General features: G+C 35.3%; 1 protein-coding gene across 1 annotated transcript in view; it reads left to right on the top strand.

Annotated features, from left to right (window-relative positions):
• The window catches only part of TBC1D32 (TBC1 domain family member 32), a gene marked incomplete at its 5' end in the record, with an annotated part of 84,471 nt that overhangs the window by 10,084 nt on the left and 57,405 nt on the right, over positions 1-16,982 (top strand). Inside the window, 9 exons of the mRNA XM_084284720.1 lie at positions 1,303-1,402; positions 1,674-1,811; positions 3,371-3,463; positions 3,714-3,856; positions 8,746-8,873; positions 10,078-10,279; positions 14,051-14,133; positions 15,804-15,942; positions 16,595-16,682. Coding sequence (XP_084140846.1) covers positions 1,303-1,402; positions 1,674-1,811; positions 3,371-3,463; positions 3,714-3,856; positions 8,746-8,873; positions 10,078-10,279; positions 14,051-14,133; positions 15,804-15,942; positions 16,595-16,682 — 1,114 coding nt within the window. The remainder of the gene's footprint in view (positions 1-1,302; positions 1,403-1,673; positions 1,812-3,370; positions 3,464-3,713; positions 3,857-8,745; positions 8,874-10,077; positions 10,280-14,050; positions 14,134-15,803; positions 15,943-16,594; positions 16,683-16,982) is intronic.

Genomic DNA, 16,982 nt, shown 5'->3' with positions numbered 1-16,982 from the left:
TTAGAATTATTTCTATCAGTGTATAAAAATAGAAGATGAAAAAATGCAAAAACTCAATGCTGAATTTGGATTTTTGATGAAAAGAGACTCAGAAAAACATTTTTTTCTTTAAGTTCTGTTATGAAACATGGGTTCAGAGTGTCAGCAAAGTAAAATGAAACTCCGTGGAACAAAAAGTTTATGATAGGAAGTTCATTAGCAGAGTAGAATAATATAATGAGTAAGCATGCAGTAAAAATGTGTTTTTTTTAGCACATCTGTATGCTTTACCTTTTCAGTGTGTAAAAAAGTTAGCAGCTCCAAAATGAAAAAAGTTTAAATTTATTGCATATGCTGTATTGTGATTTGTTTCTAAATACATTCTCCTGGAAAAGAGTCCAGCGGAGGACCACAAAGATGATAGGGGGCCTGGAGCATCTTCCCTATGAAGAAAGGCTGAGAGACCTGGGTCTGTGCAGCCTGGAGAAAAGAAGACTGAGAGGGGATCTCATCAATGTGTATAAATACCTGAGCTGTGGGAGACAGAGGGATTTGGCCAACCTCTTTTCAGTGGTTTGTGGGGACAGGACAAGGGGTAATGGCCACAAGATAGAGCACAGGAAGTTCCGCACCAACATGCGAAAGAACTTCTTCATGGTGAGGGTGATGAGGCACTGGAGCAGGCTGCCCAGGGAGGTTGTGGAGTCTCCTTCTCTGGAGATATTCAAGGCCAGTCTGGACGCCTACCTGGGCAGCCTACTCTAAGGAACCTGCTTTGGCAGGAGGGTTGGACCTGATGATCTTCTGAGGTCCTTTCCAACCCCTATAATTCTGTGATTCTGTGATGCACAATGATACAATTTCAACTTGTATATACAGTTATATACTTGTATATACTGACCTTTGCAAATGTCAGTAATAACACTGGCAGCACCCAGTAACCAAACTTACAATTTAGTACTTGTAGTGTAAACAGAGGTTTTTTCCATGTGAATAATGAAAATCTTCTGTATTAACCATATAGTAATCACAGATTGTTATTAACTTCTCAGAGTACTTGCATGTTCTCTGTACTCTTTTTTTGTAGATTGATTGTCTTAATGTTTATATAGCTGAAGTTTGTGTTACTGTGTTTTAGTAGCCATGTAAAATTTTGTATCCTCTTTGATGGTTACCCCAACCAAGGCGCTGAAACATGAGGTAGTTGCAGTGATGTGAGAGTTTACATTCTTGTGTTAATGGACAATACTAGAATACAAAAGTAAACACATTTCTTGTAAAATGCCAGACATTTTATTATTATTGTTATTATTTTTTCCACAGATTAACGCAGCTGTCCAGCAATGTCTTGATTATTTTGAATTTTGCAAGACAGCAGTTAATACAACTTCTAGAGTCAATGACTTTTCCCAGCAGTATTCTAGTGAGTATCTTTGCATGTATTGCATTGTTTGCACATGTATTCACATTCTCTATGTCTTTAAGCATGCTGCCTCAAGATAAAGACATCCTATATGATTTTCTTCTTTCAAAAGTATTTTGTCTGTCTTTTGAGAGTACTAATAACAGTGGTTAACTACTTATGCTCTCTGCTTTTATATACAAAATGACTCATATATGTTACAGGTAGTAGCCAACTACTGGCAAGTAAATTAATAAAGACAAGTTCTAATTTTTTGGTTTTATTGTTGTAGGTGATAAGCAGAAATTTTCTTACACTGGACCAGAATTACAGTATGTCTACTTTGTTCATTCGCTGTGCCTTTTAGGCAGATTGTTGATCTATAAGCAAGGCCGAAGTCTCTTTCCAGTACAGCTGAAGAATAAAAAAGGTAAGAGGGAGGGGTGAGGAAAATGGAACCTGTTGAGCAACAGTATGCCTATACCTGATGTTTCCACTGCAATGTTGTGAACATTGTAGGATGATGTTCTGTTTTAGTGATTCTGTGCCTGTAAAACTTTGTTAAAAGATGGTATGGAGAATTTTGAGCATCATCACATTTTTTTTTAAATCTTTAATGGATATGGTTGAATAGACACTTTTTTCTTTATGTCTAATATACTAATTTCATGTTGAAGGGGATGTGGCTCAGTATGTAAGTGCTTCAGTCTTTTTAGGTACGAGTAATATATTTTGTCAAGGCAGTTGATATAATTGGTTGGAAAAGAGCCATGTTCAGGCACCCAGACAGTTTTTCAGATGTGAAACAAAATCAGTACTTCAAGCTAAATGTAAATTGAAAGTAATTGCACTGAGTTTGACTTACTAACATAATTAAGATAAAAAAGTGTAGAATAAACTCAGTACCTGTGGAACAGAGGTGTCAATAAGGGCAAGGGAGCTCAGATGTAAAAGCCTTTGCAAGTCCAGAGAAATCTACATGTAGTGATACATTGTGTGGTAACAATTGTAGCTTTGCATTCTATTAATATCTCTATTAATCCAATACAGAATTCATAATGTTTCTGGATAGTAATTCTTTTGTCTTTTGAAGGTAATTTATACCTCTGGCTTGAGGATCATAACTTTACACCCTGTATAGAACAGTGGTGAGGAAGAAACATCCACTAATCAAGTCCTTTTGTCATTTATGGATTATCTGTATAACTCCATTTAACCAGTGATCCATTGATGATGCTTACTTTTTTTTCTCTCCCCCATAAAAGTAATGATCTTATCATCTGTCTTCTCTGCTCCTTCTCTGCTCTATGGATACCAATCCTTTCCTCACAAATTGTCAGATTTATTAATATTAAACTTGGAGCAATACTTCCCAGCATGCATTTGGCTAATCATTGTTTTTCGTTTGAGACCTGAGGAAGGGTTGTATCTGACAGCTTGTCCCTTTTCCATCCGTATCACTTAATGTAGTGGCAAGGTCATGCATTTTCCAACAGCCATGTACATTCAGTTTTTTCAAACTCTGGCTGCCACCTGCTTCAATGAAAGACATGGTGAAAATGTAATTGGCTAAACTAGGAGCAAGATTAAGCCTTAAAAGTTGATCATGAATTAACCCAGTAGATTTCCTGGGAAGTGCTTGTCCTTTGATGTATCAGTTGTACATTTACCTGTTATTTACTATGAAGGCATAGTTAGTTGCTCGGAGAAGTTGGTAGATGCCCCATCCCTGAAAGTGTTCAAGGTCAGGTTGAATGAGGCTTTGGGCAACCTGATCAAGTGGTAGATGTTGCTGCCCACATGGCAGGGGTTTGGAATTAGATGATCTTTAAGGTCTCTTCCAACCCACACCATTCTGATTCTATGTATAATGTTGATTTTTCTCAGCAAAACAAACTGTTTATTACATATTTACATAATTCATTTTATTTATAAAATTAAAGTCACACTTTAATTTCAAGAGTGCTTTCTTTTGATTTTTTTTAATAGATTGTGTATCCCTAACCGATCTGTTGGTGTTATTTACTCAGCTTATTTATTGCTCTCCAAGTTATTCAAAGACAACTTTGGCAGTGCATACAGGTAAATGTTTGTTTTTAATATATGCTACTATGTATAATAGTAATGAGGCCTGTGGTAACTGTTTTTTTCAATTTTTAATTTCGGGTCTGTTTCTTGTGAAGATTTTTATATTTTCTTCCTCTCCTAGCTTTTCTTCATCTCTCTGTTAAATCAGTGCTTAATGAAATTATGATTCAAAAGCATTTGCATATGCTATATAGGAATGTTTGTGTAAGTTGAAATATAAATTAATACTTCTTGTATTTGACAGACAATTATTCTCCAGCAAGTCTTGTTATGGAGATCCTGCAAGTTTTTTGTGATCAAACAGGTTGTGCTGCTGAATGTTTATATACAGATGCAGTGATAAATGCCCTACTTCATCCTGTTCAAAGTTTACTGAGTGGTACAGAGGTTTGTAGTAGTCTTCAAAATAATTTTTAAATTTGTAGAATTTTTGTAGATGTAATTAAAATGTAGATGTAATTAAAATGCAGAATCATTTTAATATATTTTCTACATTGAAGATTTATGTAATCATGTGGTAACTTCTGTAGTGTTTTCTACATTAGCTATTACAGTGTTCCTTAAGTTGTGCATGCTGTCATTATGAGTTGTCTGACAAAAGTGTTTTTTTTCAAATCTTGTGAATAGTAACAGAAATTGAATAGTAGTGAGACTATTCCCTTTGGAAGCTTACTTGATTTTTTTCCTATGTTCACAGGTGTATTTTGCATATTATCTTTCTTATCAGCTCTGTCTGCTATTTAGAAGGAAACTTCTATTAATTTTTAAATTTGGCTGGCAACTTGAAATAAAATTGTTTCAGTAATTATTATGGGTAAAGTATGTAATTCCTTATAGAAAACTGTAGTTTTCTGAAATGTTAGAGGAAAGAGCTTTTATTCTTTTCATTTTTTTTTCTTTTATTTTAAATGTCTCTATTAGAATTGTAAATATTTTGTGTAATGTTACCTACCTTTAAGTTCTTGAAAGCCTAGTTGCACTTGCCTGCAAAGAAGTTTAAGTTTCAGCCCATCCTATTGTTTTTGTTTTGATGGAGATGCTTACATCCATCTAGGTGACTGTTAGTCTCAAGACAAAGAATTTGAGGGCCTGAACTGCAGATGGCATGCGCTAGCTGCCTGAGCTGTCTTATTTTGAGAGAAGTTAATAACTGAGAATTTTTTAATTTCCTGAGATTAAAGCATGTAAAGACAGTTTAGGTTCTTAACTTAAATACCTCATCCAGATTCTTAAAGTTAAATTTTTTCAACATTCTCCTGATTATTTTTTCAGTGCAGTTTGTTTATTTTTCAGGAAAGGTTCTTCATATTAATGCCTGTAAATATTTTAATTTATCAAAATATGCCAGTGCTTTTTGAAAAAGTGTAAATAGTATTTCCAAATAAATATTTTAAAGTATATATTTCTTTAACGTTTAAAACCATAGTCTTAGAAAAGCTTGATCATGTCAATACTTCTTTACTTCTTTGCTGTGTGCGGGACAGAGCACTGGAACAGGTTGCCCAGAGAGGCTGTGGAGTCTCCTTCTCTGTAGGTATTCAAACCCTGCCTAGATGCCATTCTGCAGTATGTGCTGTAGGTGATCCTGCTCAGCAGGGGGGTTGGACTAGATGATTTTCAGAGGTCCCTTCCAACCTTGGCCATTCTGTGATACTCCTTTGCAAGTATCTGTACTGAGTTTACTAGCATTGCATTTTATTTAAGGCATACTAGCATTTTATTTAAGGCTATCTATGAATGCTTTGCAGGGTTAGCACGTTAAGTTGTCTTGATCTTATTGTAGGCTGCAGAACTGTAGCACAGATTTTTTTAAAAGACAAGAAGTCACTGAGCCTGCATATAGCTTGGACACTGGTAATCTTTGGGGATCTCATCAATGTTTATAAATACCTGAACTGTGGGAGACAGAGGGATTTGGCCAACCTCTTTTCAGTGGCTTGTGGGGACAGGACAAGGGGTAGTGGCCACAAGATAGAGCACAGGAAGTTCCGCACCAACATGTGAAAGAACTTCTTCATGGTGAGGGTGATGAGGCACTGGAGCAGGCTGCCCAGGGAGGTTGTGGAGTCTCCTTCTCTGGAGATATTCAAGGCCCGTCTGGACCTTTTCTTTCTTTAAAAGAAAAGAAAACAAAACAGGTCATATTCAGGAATATTTATTGCACAGTGGCTGTAGTAGGCTGTGTATGTGTCGTAAATCTGGAACGTGTCATATTTGTTCCAATGAAAGTGCAAATTGTTTTATATCAGTTCTGGCAAACCAATAGCTGGAAAAGGTAGGAAAAGTCAGGGTAACCCTGTTCCTCTTTTACAAAAAGTGGGATTGGTTTTGTTTCCCAGCCAAACCACTGGCACTTCTTAGACACATAAGAATCACACGTCCCTATGAAGGATCTATTGTCTGTCTCTCCAGTGCTGGATTGTGGGTATACGGCTCCTCAGTTGCAGAATAGGCCTGATGAAAAAGTTATGCTGTTGTTTTTTTTTGCCTGTTTGTTTTGTTTTGTTTGTTTGTTTTTGTTTTTTTAAGCAGAGTAGTCTTCCATATATGCGAGGGAAGAAGAAACTTGGTGGCTATGAGCAGGAGTAGTCAGAAGGATTGGTTTGTAGGTAGTAGTGTTGACTTTTGGAGCTCTGTAGTCTTTTAAGTTGCTGCTGAAACATAGGTGGTACAGATCATAGTATTCCCATTGTAAATAAACAAAGTACTATGTGTGTTTTTGTCTTGCACAGGGAAAACAAAATAATAACAATACTCTTTTGAAGAGACAATGACAGCACAGTATGTTCCTTTCTTAAAATTCTGAACAATTATGCCATGTACTCTAAAAATAAATGGTCAGAGAGAGTTTTTTAACCCTCTATTTAACATGAAAATTTAACAAAAAAAAAAAAAAAAAGAAACAAAAACAAAGCCTGACTAAGAAAACAATAAATTCTAAAGAGAAAAGAAGGAACTTACTCTATGCTTTTCTACACTCTTGCTTCATGACCTTTTACACAAGAAGAATCAGGAAATTAAATGATTCCCCATCTACCTAATAATACAGTATCTATATGTACTTCTGCAACTAGGTCAAGTTTTGAAATAAAGTTATATTTTTCTCTGATTACCTTGAGCACTGGCAATAATAGTAAATTACTTAAATTGTAAAGTAAATACCATTTATTTTTCCTTGGTGCAGTGTATAAAATATAGAGCTACCTGTGAGGGAAGAAGCAGGAGCTGGATTGCATAGCACTGTAAAAATCCCTGCTCCCAGGAGTCCAGCTTTCCTTGATGAATAACAGAAGAGTGGAGAGGATTTAAGCAGTGGACTTCAGCTTCAGGATAGTGGTGCCTTATTCCCTGCTCTGATGTATAAAGTATTCAACAAGCATTACTGGGAGCAGTAATCCTCCTTAGTTCATCCTTGCCTAAAATTCATCTCACTGTTGACTCCATTCTGTTTTCCTGGGTGTGTATAGGGGGAAATTACCAAAGGATATTTTTTTCTTGCTTTCAAAACTGTTATTCTTTTTTGTAAGTACATCTGTTCATGAATTCTGGTAATTTGGAGTGTTTCTTGGTTTCTGGGTGAAAACAGCTCCAGTTATTTCATGACTGTGTGCTCATTCTGTATATTCACAGAATCACAGAATGGCTGAGGTTAGAGGAGACCTCTGGAGGTCATCTGGTCCATGCTCTCCCACTCAAGCCACTTGCACAGGACCATGTCCAGACAACTTCTGAATATTTCCAAGAAGGGAGACTCTGCAAGCTTTCTGGGCAATCTGTGCCAGTGCTCAGTCACCCTCATAACAATAACAATAAAAAAAATGTTTCCTCATGTTTAGATTGAGGCATATGGACAGGAACAGGGTTTTTGTGATCACCTTTAGGACCCTGGAATAAGTTCTGCAGAATTATAGCTGCTGTGTACTGGCAGGCCCTGGACACATCTCCTCCCTAATTATCCCATCCCTGGGCTTATTTGCTTGGGCTCAGGGCCAACCTAGGTAGCGGTATGGATGTCAAACATTGAAGACAGCTGTTTGATAAAGCTCTGTGAGGAAGCCTCATTGGAGATCCCCCACAGAAATGTCTCTTGTAATGTCTCAGCGTGAACTCACTCCATCTCTGGAGTGGGTTTTAAGTTGAGGTTCTCCCCCTCATTTCCTGCCTGTACTATGTTGTAGCAGCATTGAAGCCAGGCATCCCATTTATCTGAACCCCATCCCACAGACGAGACTTGTTGGCTTGTTTTACCTCAGCCTTGTTACTGTAGAGTTGCCTAGTGATCACTGGTCTGTCTGACCCTGATCGCTCACTGATTCAGCTTCATGGCTTAACCTCAGACCTCTCTCATCTCCATGGAAGGGATCTGAATTGTTGAGTGAACTTGCTTACCATCACTGGACCTGGTCAGCTCAACTTGCTTGGGTATGGTGGGAATACCTGCCAATCAGATGGAGAGCCACTGCCTCTGGCTGCCTTGTTATCACTCTTGGCTCCTGACTTCCCTTCTCTTGCAGAGCAATTTGCCCTTTCTGCTCCCTGACAGGTCCTTCATGGAATACATGAATTTTGCTTGTCTACTATTGAAATAGTGAGTTTACTTACTAATGAGCAATAGCTAGTTTAGCCTTTATTCAGGTAGGACATTCACTAGTGATAGTACTAGACTAAACTGAATCCTAATGTTAAGTGTTCAGGTCCCCTTGATTACAGCTCAGAGGTGCAGTGCTCTGAAGTGAATAAGGAATTAGCAGATGACTTCTGCTTTGCTCCAGTGTGGAAGGCTTCCCTCATGGTTCCAAAGCAAGGGGCTGTTTAGACCTACTGCTGCCAAGAAATGAGGTGGACACACAAGATTTTCCTGTGAAATTGGAATTCCGTATCTTGCCAAAGAGTTGCCAATGCATATACAGCAAAGAGGGAGTTAGCATGTATTTCACCTTGACTCAGATACTGTTCTTGCATTCCTAAGTGACTTATCAAGAGTCTTTCCACGTTCATTGTGGGAAAAGAGAAGAGAGTTTAGAAATGTGTGTTCTCTGTGTCTGTGTAGTCATTAGATTTCTGCCATAATCATTAAAAGTAGCAATTACAACCTTTTGTGATGAAGGTTTTTATATGATGGCATTTGAACGTAGGCTACTTACTTCTTGTTTAAACCATTAAGCAGACATCAGAAAGGTGACCTTCATTCAGGTTCTGCATAGATAAGCCAGACTTGAATAAACAGCTTTCACAAAAGCATTGAATTTAAAACTTCTTTTTTGGCTTCCAAACAGGTATATATAAATTGCCTTGAAACCACTTTAATTGATCTAGCTGATATTTTGGCAAGGTTTGCTGCTGTAGAAGAAGGTCTTTCTATTCTTCTTTATGGAGGAAATAAAAACTCTGCTAAAGAAGATAGGTAAGAGAACATTAATGAATAACATTAGTGAGTAATGAATTACATTAGTCTTATGAAGCGAGACTCATTTCAGTTTTTTTTTTGTAGCATGATATGTTTTGTTTATGTTTGGAGTAAAAATATCTCATTATCAATTAAAGTAGGAATTGTTTTGGAGAATGTGTAAGGGAAATATTTACGTGTATAAACAGGTAAAATACACTTTAAAATACTTTTATTAAGGAAGATTTCCATGGTTTCTTTGTTTTTCCTATTCATTTGAGGGCTTTCTTTTTCTCTGAATGTAGTTCCAGTATATTCATAGTGCTGCTGTTCAGACCAAAGTCTAATATCGTCTATTTTGCTTGTTTTTAGAATAAATATTAAAAATCAACCTAATTTACTGAAACAATAGATTTATTGTAACATTCACTTATTAATACATGTAGAGGCAGATCTTGTATCAGAAACTGACATTTGTAACAGCGTGCCTAATATAGTATCTGTATAATATTCTAATCCTGTGTGTAGTGCATTCTTAGCTGATGCTAAAGTATGAAATTGGGCAGTAAAATTGAGACTAGCATTTAAAAGTATCTAAGCTGCAGGTCATTAAAATAACCTTTATGTCAATTATTTGCTGCTGTCAATTATTTGGAATATATGTCTTCTGAGAGGGGAAAGCTCAGAAGTTGTGTACATTTTTATGGGAGTATGGACGTAAAAGCTTTTTGGAGGAAAATGGTGGTGAATCTGATCTCTTTTGGGGAAGGAGTCGTATTTTGTGTTTTTAACCTAGAAGATTTCAGAAGCAGTTCTCAGATAGGAAAGAGGAAGAACAAAGATAAATCTTGCCTGATGTGCTTCAAGAATACTAATAGTCTTTTTGATTTAGTAAAAGCTAAAATGATTGTCTTGTTACTTTTCCCAACTGGACTCTTATAAAACACGCAGTTTGTGTAGATTGTGGCCATGTGGACAAGATGGAAGGTTGTGACTGCATTTTTGTTTTATGTTAACCCGTAACCAAAGTAAAATCACTTGCTGTGCATTTCTTTTATTCTGACTGCTGTTGCGAGTATTAATATAGTTGGTCGCTCCATAGTGGGTTATAGTTTTTTTCCATTAGCCCTAGAACAATTTTTATAAGCTCTGTCAAAGGATTTGTTTCAAGGCTCATTGATGACTACAAACCAACATTTAAAAAATGTTATTTTATTTCTAGTCCTACAGCTGTTCATGTAATTGTTCAGTTTACAAAGAAACTTCTTCATGACGACATTTCTCTTTTATCTGGATCCGAGCTTTTGCCAGTTGTTAAAGGAGCTTTCATTTTTGTATGTCGTCAGATGTACAGAACATGTGAAGGCCTGCAGATGCTAATTCCTTATGGCTTGCATGAATCTATTGGAGAGGCCTGGAAAAAGGTAAATCTTGCTTTGGATTGGGAAGATCAGAAAAAAAATTACTGTAAGAGGTTCAGGTTATGTAATAGTTGTTCTGTGCTTTAGATTCCCTATACTTAAATAGTGAGATAAGAATTGTTCTAAAAATGAAGTTCTACTTTTCAAAATTTGCTTCTATATGTGAACCTATCAGACACTAATTTTAAGCCTTATGTGCTTGAAGATTAAACCAGGATCTCTGAGGATGTATAGGAAGACCTGTCATTCATTGATCAATTCTTCTTTAAATACTGTCCTTGCTGCTAGAGGTCATCTGATGTTCACAATTTGTCTACTTATTGTAGGATTTTAGTAAAAATTGTTTCCCAAAGTATTCTCCTGGAGAAACTGGCTGCTCATGGCTTGGACAGGCGCATAGTTTGCTGGGTTGCCAGGCTCAAAGAGTTGTAGTGCATGAAGTTCAATCCACCTGACCGCTGGTCACCAGCAGTGTTCCCCAGTGATCAGTACTGGTGTAAGTTTTTTGTTTGACATTTTTATCAGTGATCTGGATGAGGGGATCAAGTACACTCTTACAGACAATACCAAGTTAGTGGGACTGTAGATCTGCTTGAGGGTAGGAAGGCTTTGCAGAGGGATCTGGATAGGCTGGACTGATGGGCTGTGCTCAAACACATAATGTTCAGTAAGGGTAAATGCCAGGTCCTGTGCCTGGTTCATAACAACCACATGCAGTGGTATAGGCCAGAAGAGTGGCTGGTCAGCAGCTGCTTAAACATGAGCCAGTAGTGGGCAAGAAGGCCAATTGCACCATGGCCAGCATCAGAAATAGTGTGGCCAGCAGGACTATGGAAACAATTGTCTCCTTGTACGCAACAAGGTCTCCTTGAGACTGCACCTCAAATACTGTGTTCAGTTTTGGGCCCCTCACTGCAAGAAAGATATTGAGCTGCTCAGGCATGTGCAGAAAAGACCGATAAAGCTGGTGAAGGGATGAGAAAACAAGAGTTGTGAGGAATGACTAAAGGCATTGGGGTTGTTTAGATGGAGGAGGCTGAGGGGGAGACCTTATCACTCTCTACAGCTACCTGAAAGAAGGTTGTAGTGAGAAGGATATCCATCTCCTTTCTCAGGTGACATGTGGTAGGACATGAAGAAATGGTCTCAAGCTGCACCAGGGGAGGTTTAGATTGTGTCTTAGGAATAATTTTTGGTTAGGTTTAGTGGAAGATACAGAGAAAAATAGGAGATTACAAATATTTGACTGAAATGCTTAGATGCCATTGAAATATTCTCAAGAGACTATAATGAGATGTGCAAGCAGGTGTTCTTGTCATACCTGTACATGGATATCTTATGAAGTATAGAGATTGTATTTTAACTTCTGTCTGATGCTAGTCTAGTGTTTATTCTGCCTGAGAGAACTTGGGTCCAACAGCTCTGACAATTTTGCTTTCTATTATAAATTTACTGAACAAGAAGTGTAGATCCTTGCTTTATTCACTAAACTTTTCTATTTTCATTGTTCCTATAGCAGAGTTCCTATGTGCAGTTTGAAAATTCTTATCATTTATTATGTTATTGTTAATATGGAAAAATGGCAGCAGATGCGGCAAGAGCAGTTTTCAGAAAGTTCACAGTGAAGTAAAAATCAAACAGAGGTTGGAATCACTAAAATTACAGTGTCAATATTTAGATAAGGATAGTGTATTAAACTTCAACTTTGGGTTCCAGCAAAACTGAAACAGTATATTTAAACAACAGATACTAGAACTCTTTGTGGAAAGACAAGCTGTGCTACAGTACTTTATTCTGAAAAATTGAAACTTTTTTTTCCCCTCTCCAGTGTTTGTAAAATACTTTCTTAGAGGAGAAGGATCAGACCAAGCTGGAAAAAAAAATGTTTAAAATGCTAAACCTTTTTTTTGGAAGTCAAGGAAGCGGGAGAGAGATTGAATGCAAGGGAAACAAAATGGAACATCTGTTCTTGTCAAATACTGTACGCTTTTATAATGCTTAGAAACACAGTCACAATGTAAACTAAGGCAGAACGTATCAGAAAGATAAAGCATGAAAGAAGACTTGAATCATTACCTTGTGGATATTTTTCACTACTTTCGTATACAAGTATTATCACAAAAGCATAAATCTTGATTGAAAATAAAATATTACAACCATAATTATATCACAGTAAACTCTATTTCCCATCAGAAAATGTTGGTTTTGAAATGTTCTTCCTTGCATTGAAAACTTTGGAGTTTAGTTCAATTTAATCATGCTGTAATTCACATAACTCAAAAATCTGTCAATCTTTCTGTGCTTTCTTGGTATGTAAGTAGTCAAGTAAGTCTTACTTGAACTAAGTTGTTACCCTGTTTAATGTTTATCAGTCAGACTGTCATATACTTTTGATGGGTATTTCCACTTATTTGCTCTAAAGTACCATAGCATCTACACATACACAAAAAAAAACAACAACAAAAAAACTTTGCACATCAAAAGATTTTATTATGATAAATAACATAATTTAGACAAATTGTTTTGACACATAAAGGATAAATAGCATAAGTGTGTGGAATTGAATCATGAAACATTTAACTGACAAAATTCTATTTCTTCATATTGGTTTGGAGATCAAGGGGAATCGGCTTCAGGAATCAACAGTTTAGGACAGCAAAGTCATGTTTTCAACTCTGCCATCTTGATTTTTTTAAATATTTTTCTGTTGTTCAATTTCAAAACATCTGCAGTTTAAGATATTCTACCATTTATTCTTGATCAGAAATGGCAGACCATGAATAAAATAAAAATAAAATCCAAGCATTAGTTACAAAGATTTACCACCTGTCTTACATGGCAGATCTTGCTGGAATTTTGAGGGAGAAACTGGCGTTTTTGTACAGATGATGAAAAAGGGGAAACTTACCAGGGCCAAGGTAACTAATTAATTTAATTCAGGAATCTTTTGTAGATGTCTTAGATCACATTTATAAGAGGGTAAGTTAACTGAAATTAACAACTTCTCACTTACATTAGAATATTATAATATGGTCCTTATCCCTAGAAACATAAAAATTTTAAACCATTAATCCGAAATATAAGGTGCTTTTCACACAAGTTAATTTTAGACATCTTTTTAATTAAAACACCATCAAATATGTTTTTATGTGTGCATGCACACACATATATATAGAATCTTTATCTCTCTGTAGCTTCATGTATATCCATACCTATACACATAAATCATATAAATAAAATTATAAATAAAATATAAATAAATATAAATATAAAAACAAATATTATAAATAAAATGAATATTATAAATAAAATTAAAATAGGCAGAATTACTCAATAAATTTGCATTGAGTCATTGGTTCCGGAGGTTGTTATTTCCATTACCTGTGGCAAAAGCAGAATTAAAATGTTGTTCTGTTTCTTTAGTTTTTGCATGAAAATTTTGGCTAAAAAAAAATCTGATTAAAAAGTACATTTTTTTAATTTCAAAAATTAAAGAATAAAAACTTAAAAAAAAAAAAGAAAAAAAAAAAGTAATAGCTTTAAAATGGTTTATGCCTGAGTTAAAAATGGAAAGTGAGCGTTCCTGGAATAAAAAATGTAGTAGAATGATATATTCTATACCAAAGGCTAGACTCAGAATCTGATCACTGTTGTTTTTTTTTTTTATTAATTTGTTTGTTTTTTAAAGTGAAATGAGCAAGATCTGGAGCTTAAAAATGGTGTAAATAAACAGTGTAAGAAGGGTTGTTTATTATTATTACTTTAATTTCACAGATGAGCTTGCTTTCAGAAAGAGTACCCACTCCTGTAACTGGTGCAGACTCTACTTCATCAATAAGTCTAGAGTCAAAAAATGTGTAAGTGTTGATGCTTAATTTATACATGTGCACAAGTATGAATGGACACTGCAATTTATTCACAATTCAACATTTTATAACCCTGTATTTTTTAGGGCTTTTGCCAGGAGCATGGTCATCCTAGCATGAGTCTCATCTGAGTGGCTCTGATGGGATGTTAATTTAAAACTCTTCTGCTGAATGGTATCTACACCTTCATAATACTATGTAACAAGATTGCCTACATTCTGGCTTAAAGTCAGAATGTAGGCCATCTTACATGTTAAGACAAAGACATCCTTGCTTTTATATTGCAATTTAATTTCCCTTATGTGTGTATATATATATATACATATATATATATATACATATATATATATATACATATATATATATGTGTGTATATATATATATATATATATGTATATATATATATAAACCTGTATATTTCTTATCTGGAAGCATACAGACCTGTGAGCCTTAAAATTGAGATTTATGTTGGTGTTAGTGCAGAGCCAGTTATTTAAGCAGATTTTTTATTATACTTTAACATAGATCTCATGTATAATTTGCAAACATACCACAACAGTTTTGACTGCAGCCTGTAGTGGTAGCATGTGGACTGGATAGCAATTCCAAACTAGTGGTGAAAAGAAATTCAGAAATGCGGAGCTCTTACTAAGGAGGCTATCACTAATCAGTACCATTGGCATAAGCTACAATTTCCTTCTATCATCTAGATTTTCTATTACATTACAGAACGAGAGAAACTGATAAATTTCTGTGTGAAATTTTTGCTTCAGAACACAGAATGGCAAGGATTGTGCAGCAGTGATTAAAGTTTGGGGTAATGGTTGACTGCAATGAGAAAAGCTGCTTGCTGCACAAGGATAGGATTCTTAGTGATAGGAATCAAAAGAGGGAAAATGAGAACTACAAGTGAGAATCCATTAAGCAAGTGCTTTTAGGGAAGCAGAATCATATGAGTCTAGTGACGCCTGAAGTGGTCGGTAGTACCTTCTCAAAGGTCATGGAATTGATTCACTTTTATTTTGGGGGACAGAGTATTTTATAGGGCAGAAGGCATCATCATACTTCCTTCTTGTAATTGCTGTTTTCCCTGCCATGTTGGTAGAAAGTATTACTGCTCTTAAAAAAAACAAACAAACTGTTGTATATATTGCTCCTTATTTTCATAATTCTGTACTAATTTTCTAGCAGGAGTCTTTCTCTCTTCAAACATGGATTTTTATTAGTTACTCACAGTGTATTTACATCAGTGAGAAAGTCTTTGCCAGCTTTGCCACTTCGCAACTGCCACATTAATGCCTTAAAAGACTTGTCCAGAATTAAACAGTAAATCATAGGTACATGTATGGATGACACAGGTCTTCTCGGTTCCCTTCTGCTTCATCTGTCTGTTCCATGCTCCTTCCTTACCATGTAACCTAATCCTTCTGCCAGGATGAGTTTGGATGTTTGTGCATTATTATTATTATTATTATTATTATTATTATTATTATTATTATTATTATTATAAAGATAACATAGACTAAATGTAGTAAAGTGAATGAAACCTTTTGCTTTTTAAAGTTAATTTATAGTTTTTCCTTTTTTCATGATTTATATATACATATAAAAAATATATAAATATATATATATATGAAATGATTATTTTGCTACTCCTACAGTTTATTATGGGAAGAAACCTTGCTAGATGCCTTGTTAAATTTTTCTGCCACACCGAAAGGACTTTTTCTGCTTCATAGTACAGGGGCCATGAATGACTGTGTGAGCTTTATGTTCAACAGTTTATCAAAAAAACTCCAGGTAAGCATTACAGAGCAGGTACAGTATTTCTTTCCTTTAATGGTTACAATAAAATAAAGAAGAAAGAAAATAATAAGAAAATAAATCCAGAAGAACTTTTGTCGTTTATACTGCACAGAAAATTAATTTTAATTACAGATAATGATCTTTGATGTTAGTGTCCTATAGATATAATTTTGTTGGATGTTAACCATCTTTAGAATGCCAGACATATATTGAGTTTTTATGACTTTTTACTGAGAAGTTCAAAGTAAAATCTTGTTGGTAGGCATTGTTGAGATCTAGATAAAATGTTAGCATGTAACTGAAAATCAGCTTATATGCATTTTAGGAGAAAAAATGTAGTGGACATCCTACTGAAAGTGTGCAAAGAAATTTATAATACCAAAGTTTTTATTATTTTCTGATGTTGCATCTCCCAAACATAGCATTTATCATTTAAATTTTGATAAGATACTTTACTTGATGTTTTGTTTGGAATCTGACCCTGGCAAGTCTGTACAAGATAATATCTGTGAACTGTTCAAGTCTAATATTACAGTGGATTAAATTCTATAAACATAGGTAGGAAATATAAATATTTAAGAGATCTTTTGAGAGTTTCATGTCCTCTGCCATATTAACTCTGTGCTTTTATATTTGTTACTAACAGACAAACAAATGTGAAGAGTTTGGTAATGGAGTGATTATTGCACAACTGGCAACAACACCAACAGGTGCAGTAGCTCTACAGAGTTCAGGTAATTTTAAGAAGGAAGTTACAAGAATAGTTATGCGCTGTAGTCTTGCACAGTAGAAAAAAAATGGTGGGAAAGGTATTTAAAAGATGAACTGACTGGAATAATTATGCATTATTAGCAAAGGCTCTTTAAATGCCTATAGTTTTTTATTATTATTATTCAGGGAAATTTATTCTTTCAGACTTGAAAGTCATTCACTTATCTCAATGAAAGCTCCCTCCCGCCCCCACATTACACAAATTTTTATTTCATTGTTTGTGATTTCCAGAAATCTCCTGCTTGTGCATTTATGACTGTTAA

This window comes from Netta rufina (genome assembly GCF_964035555.1).
Source record: "Netta rufina genome assembly, chromosome: 3".
Classification (NCBI taxonomy): Eukaryota; Metazoa; Chordata; class Aves; order Anseriformes; family Anatidae; genus Netta; species Netta rufina.
Note: the sequence above shows the minus strand (reverse complement) of the source record. Positions and strands in the feature narration are given on the sequence as shown.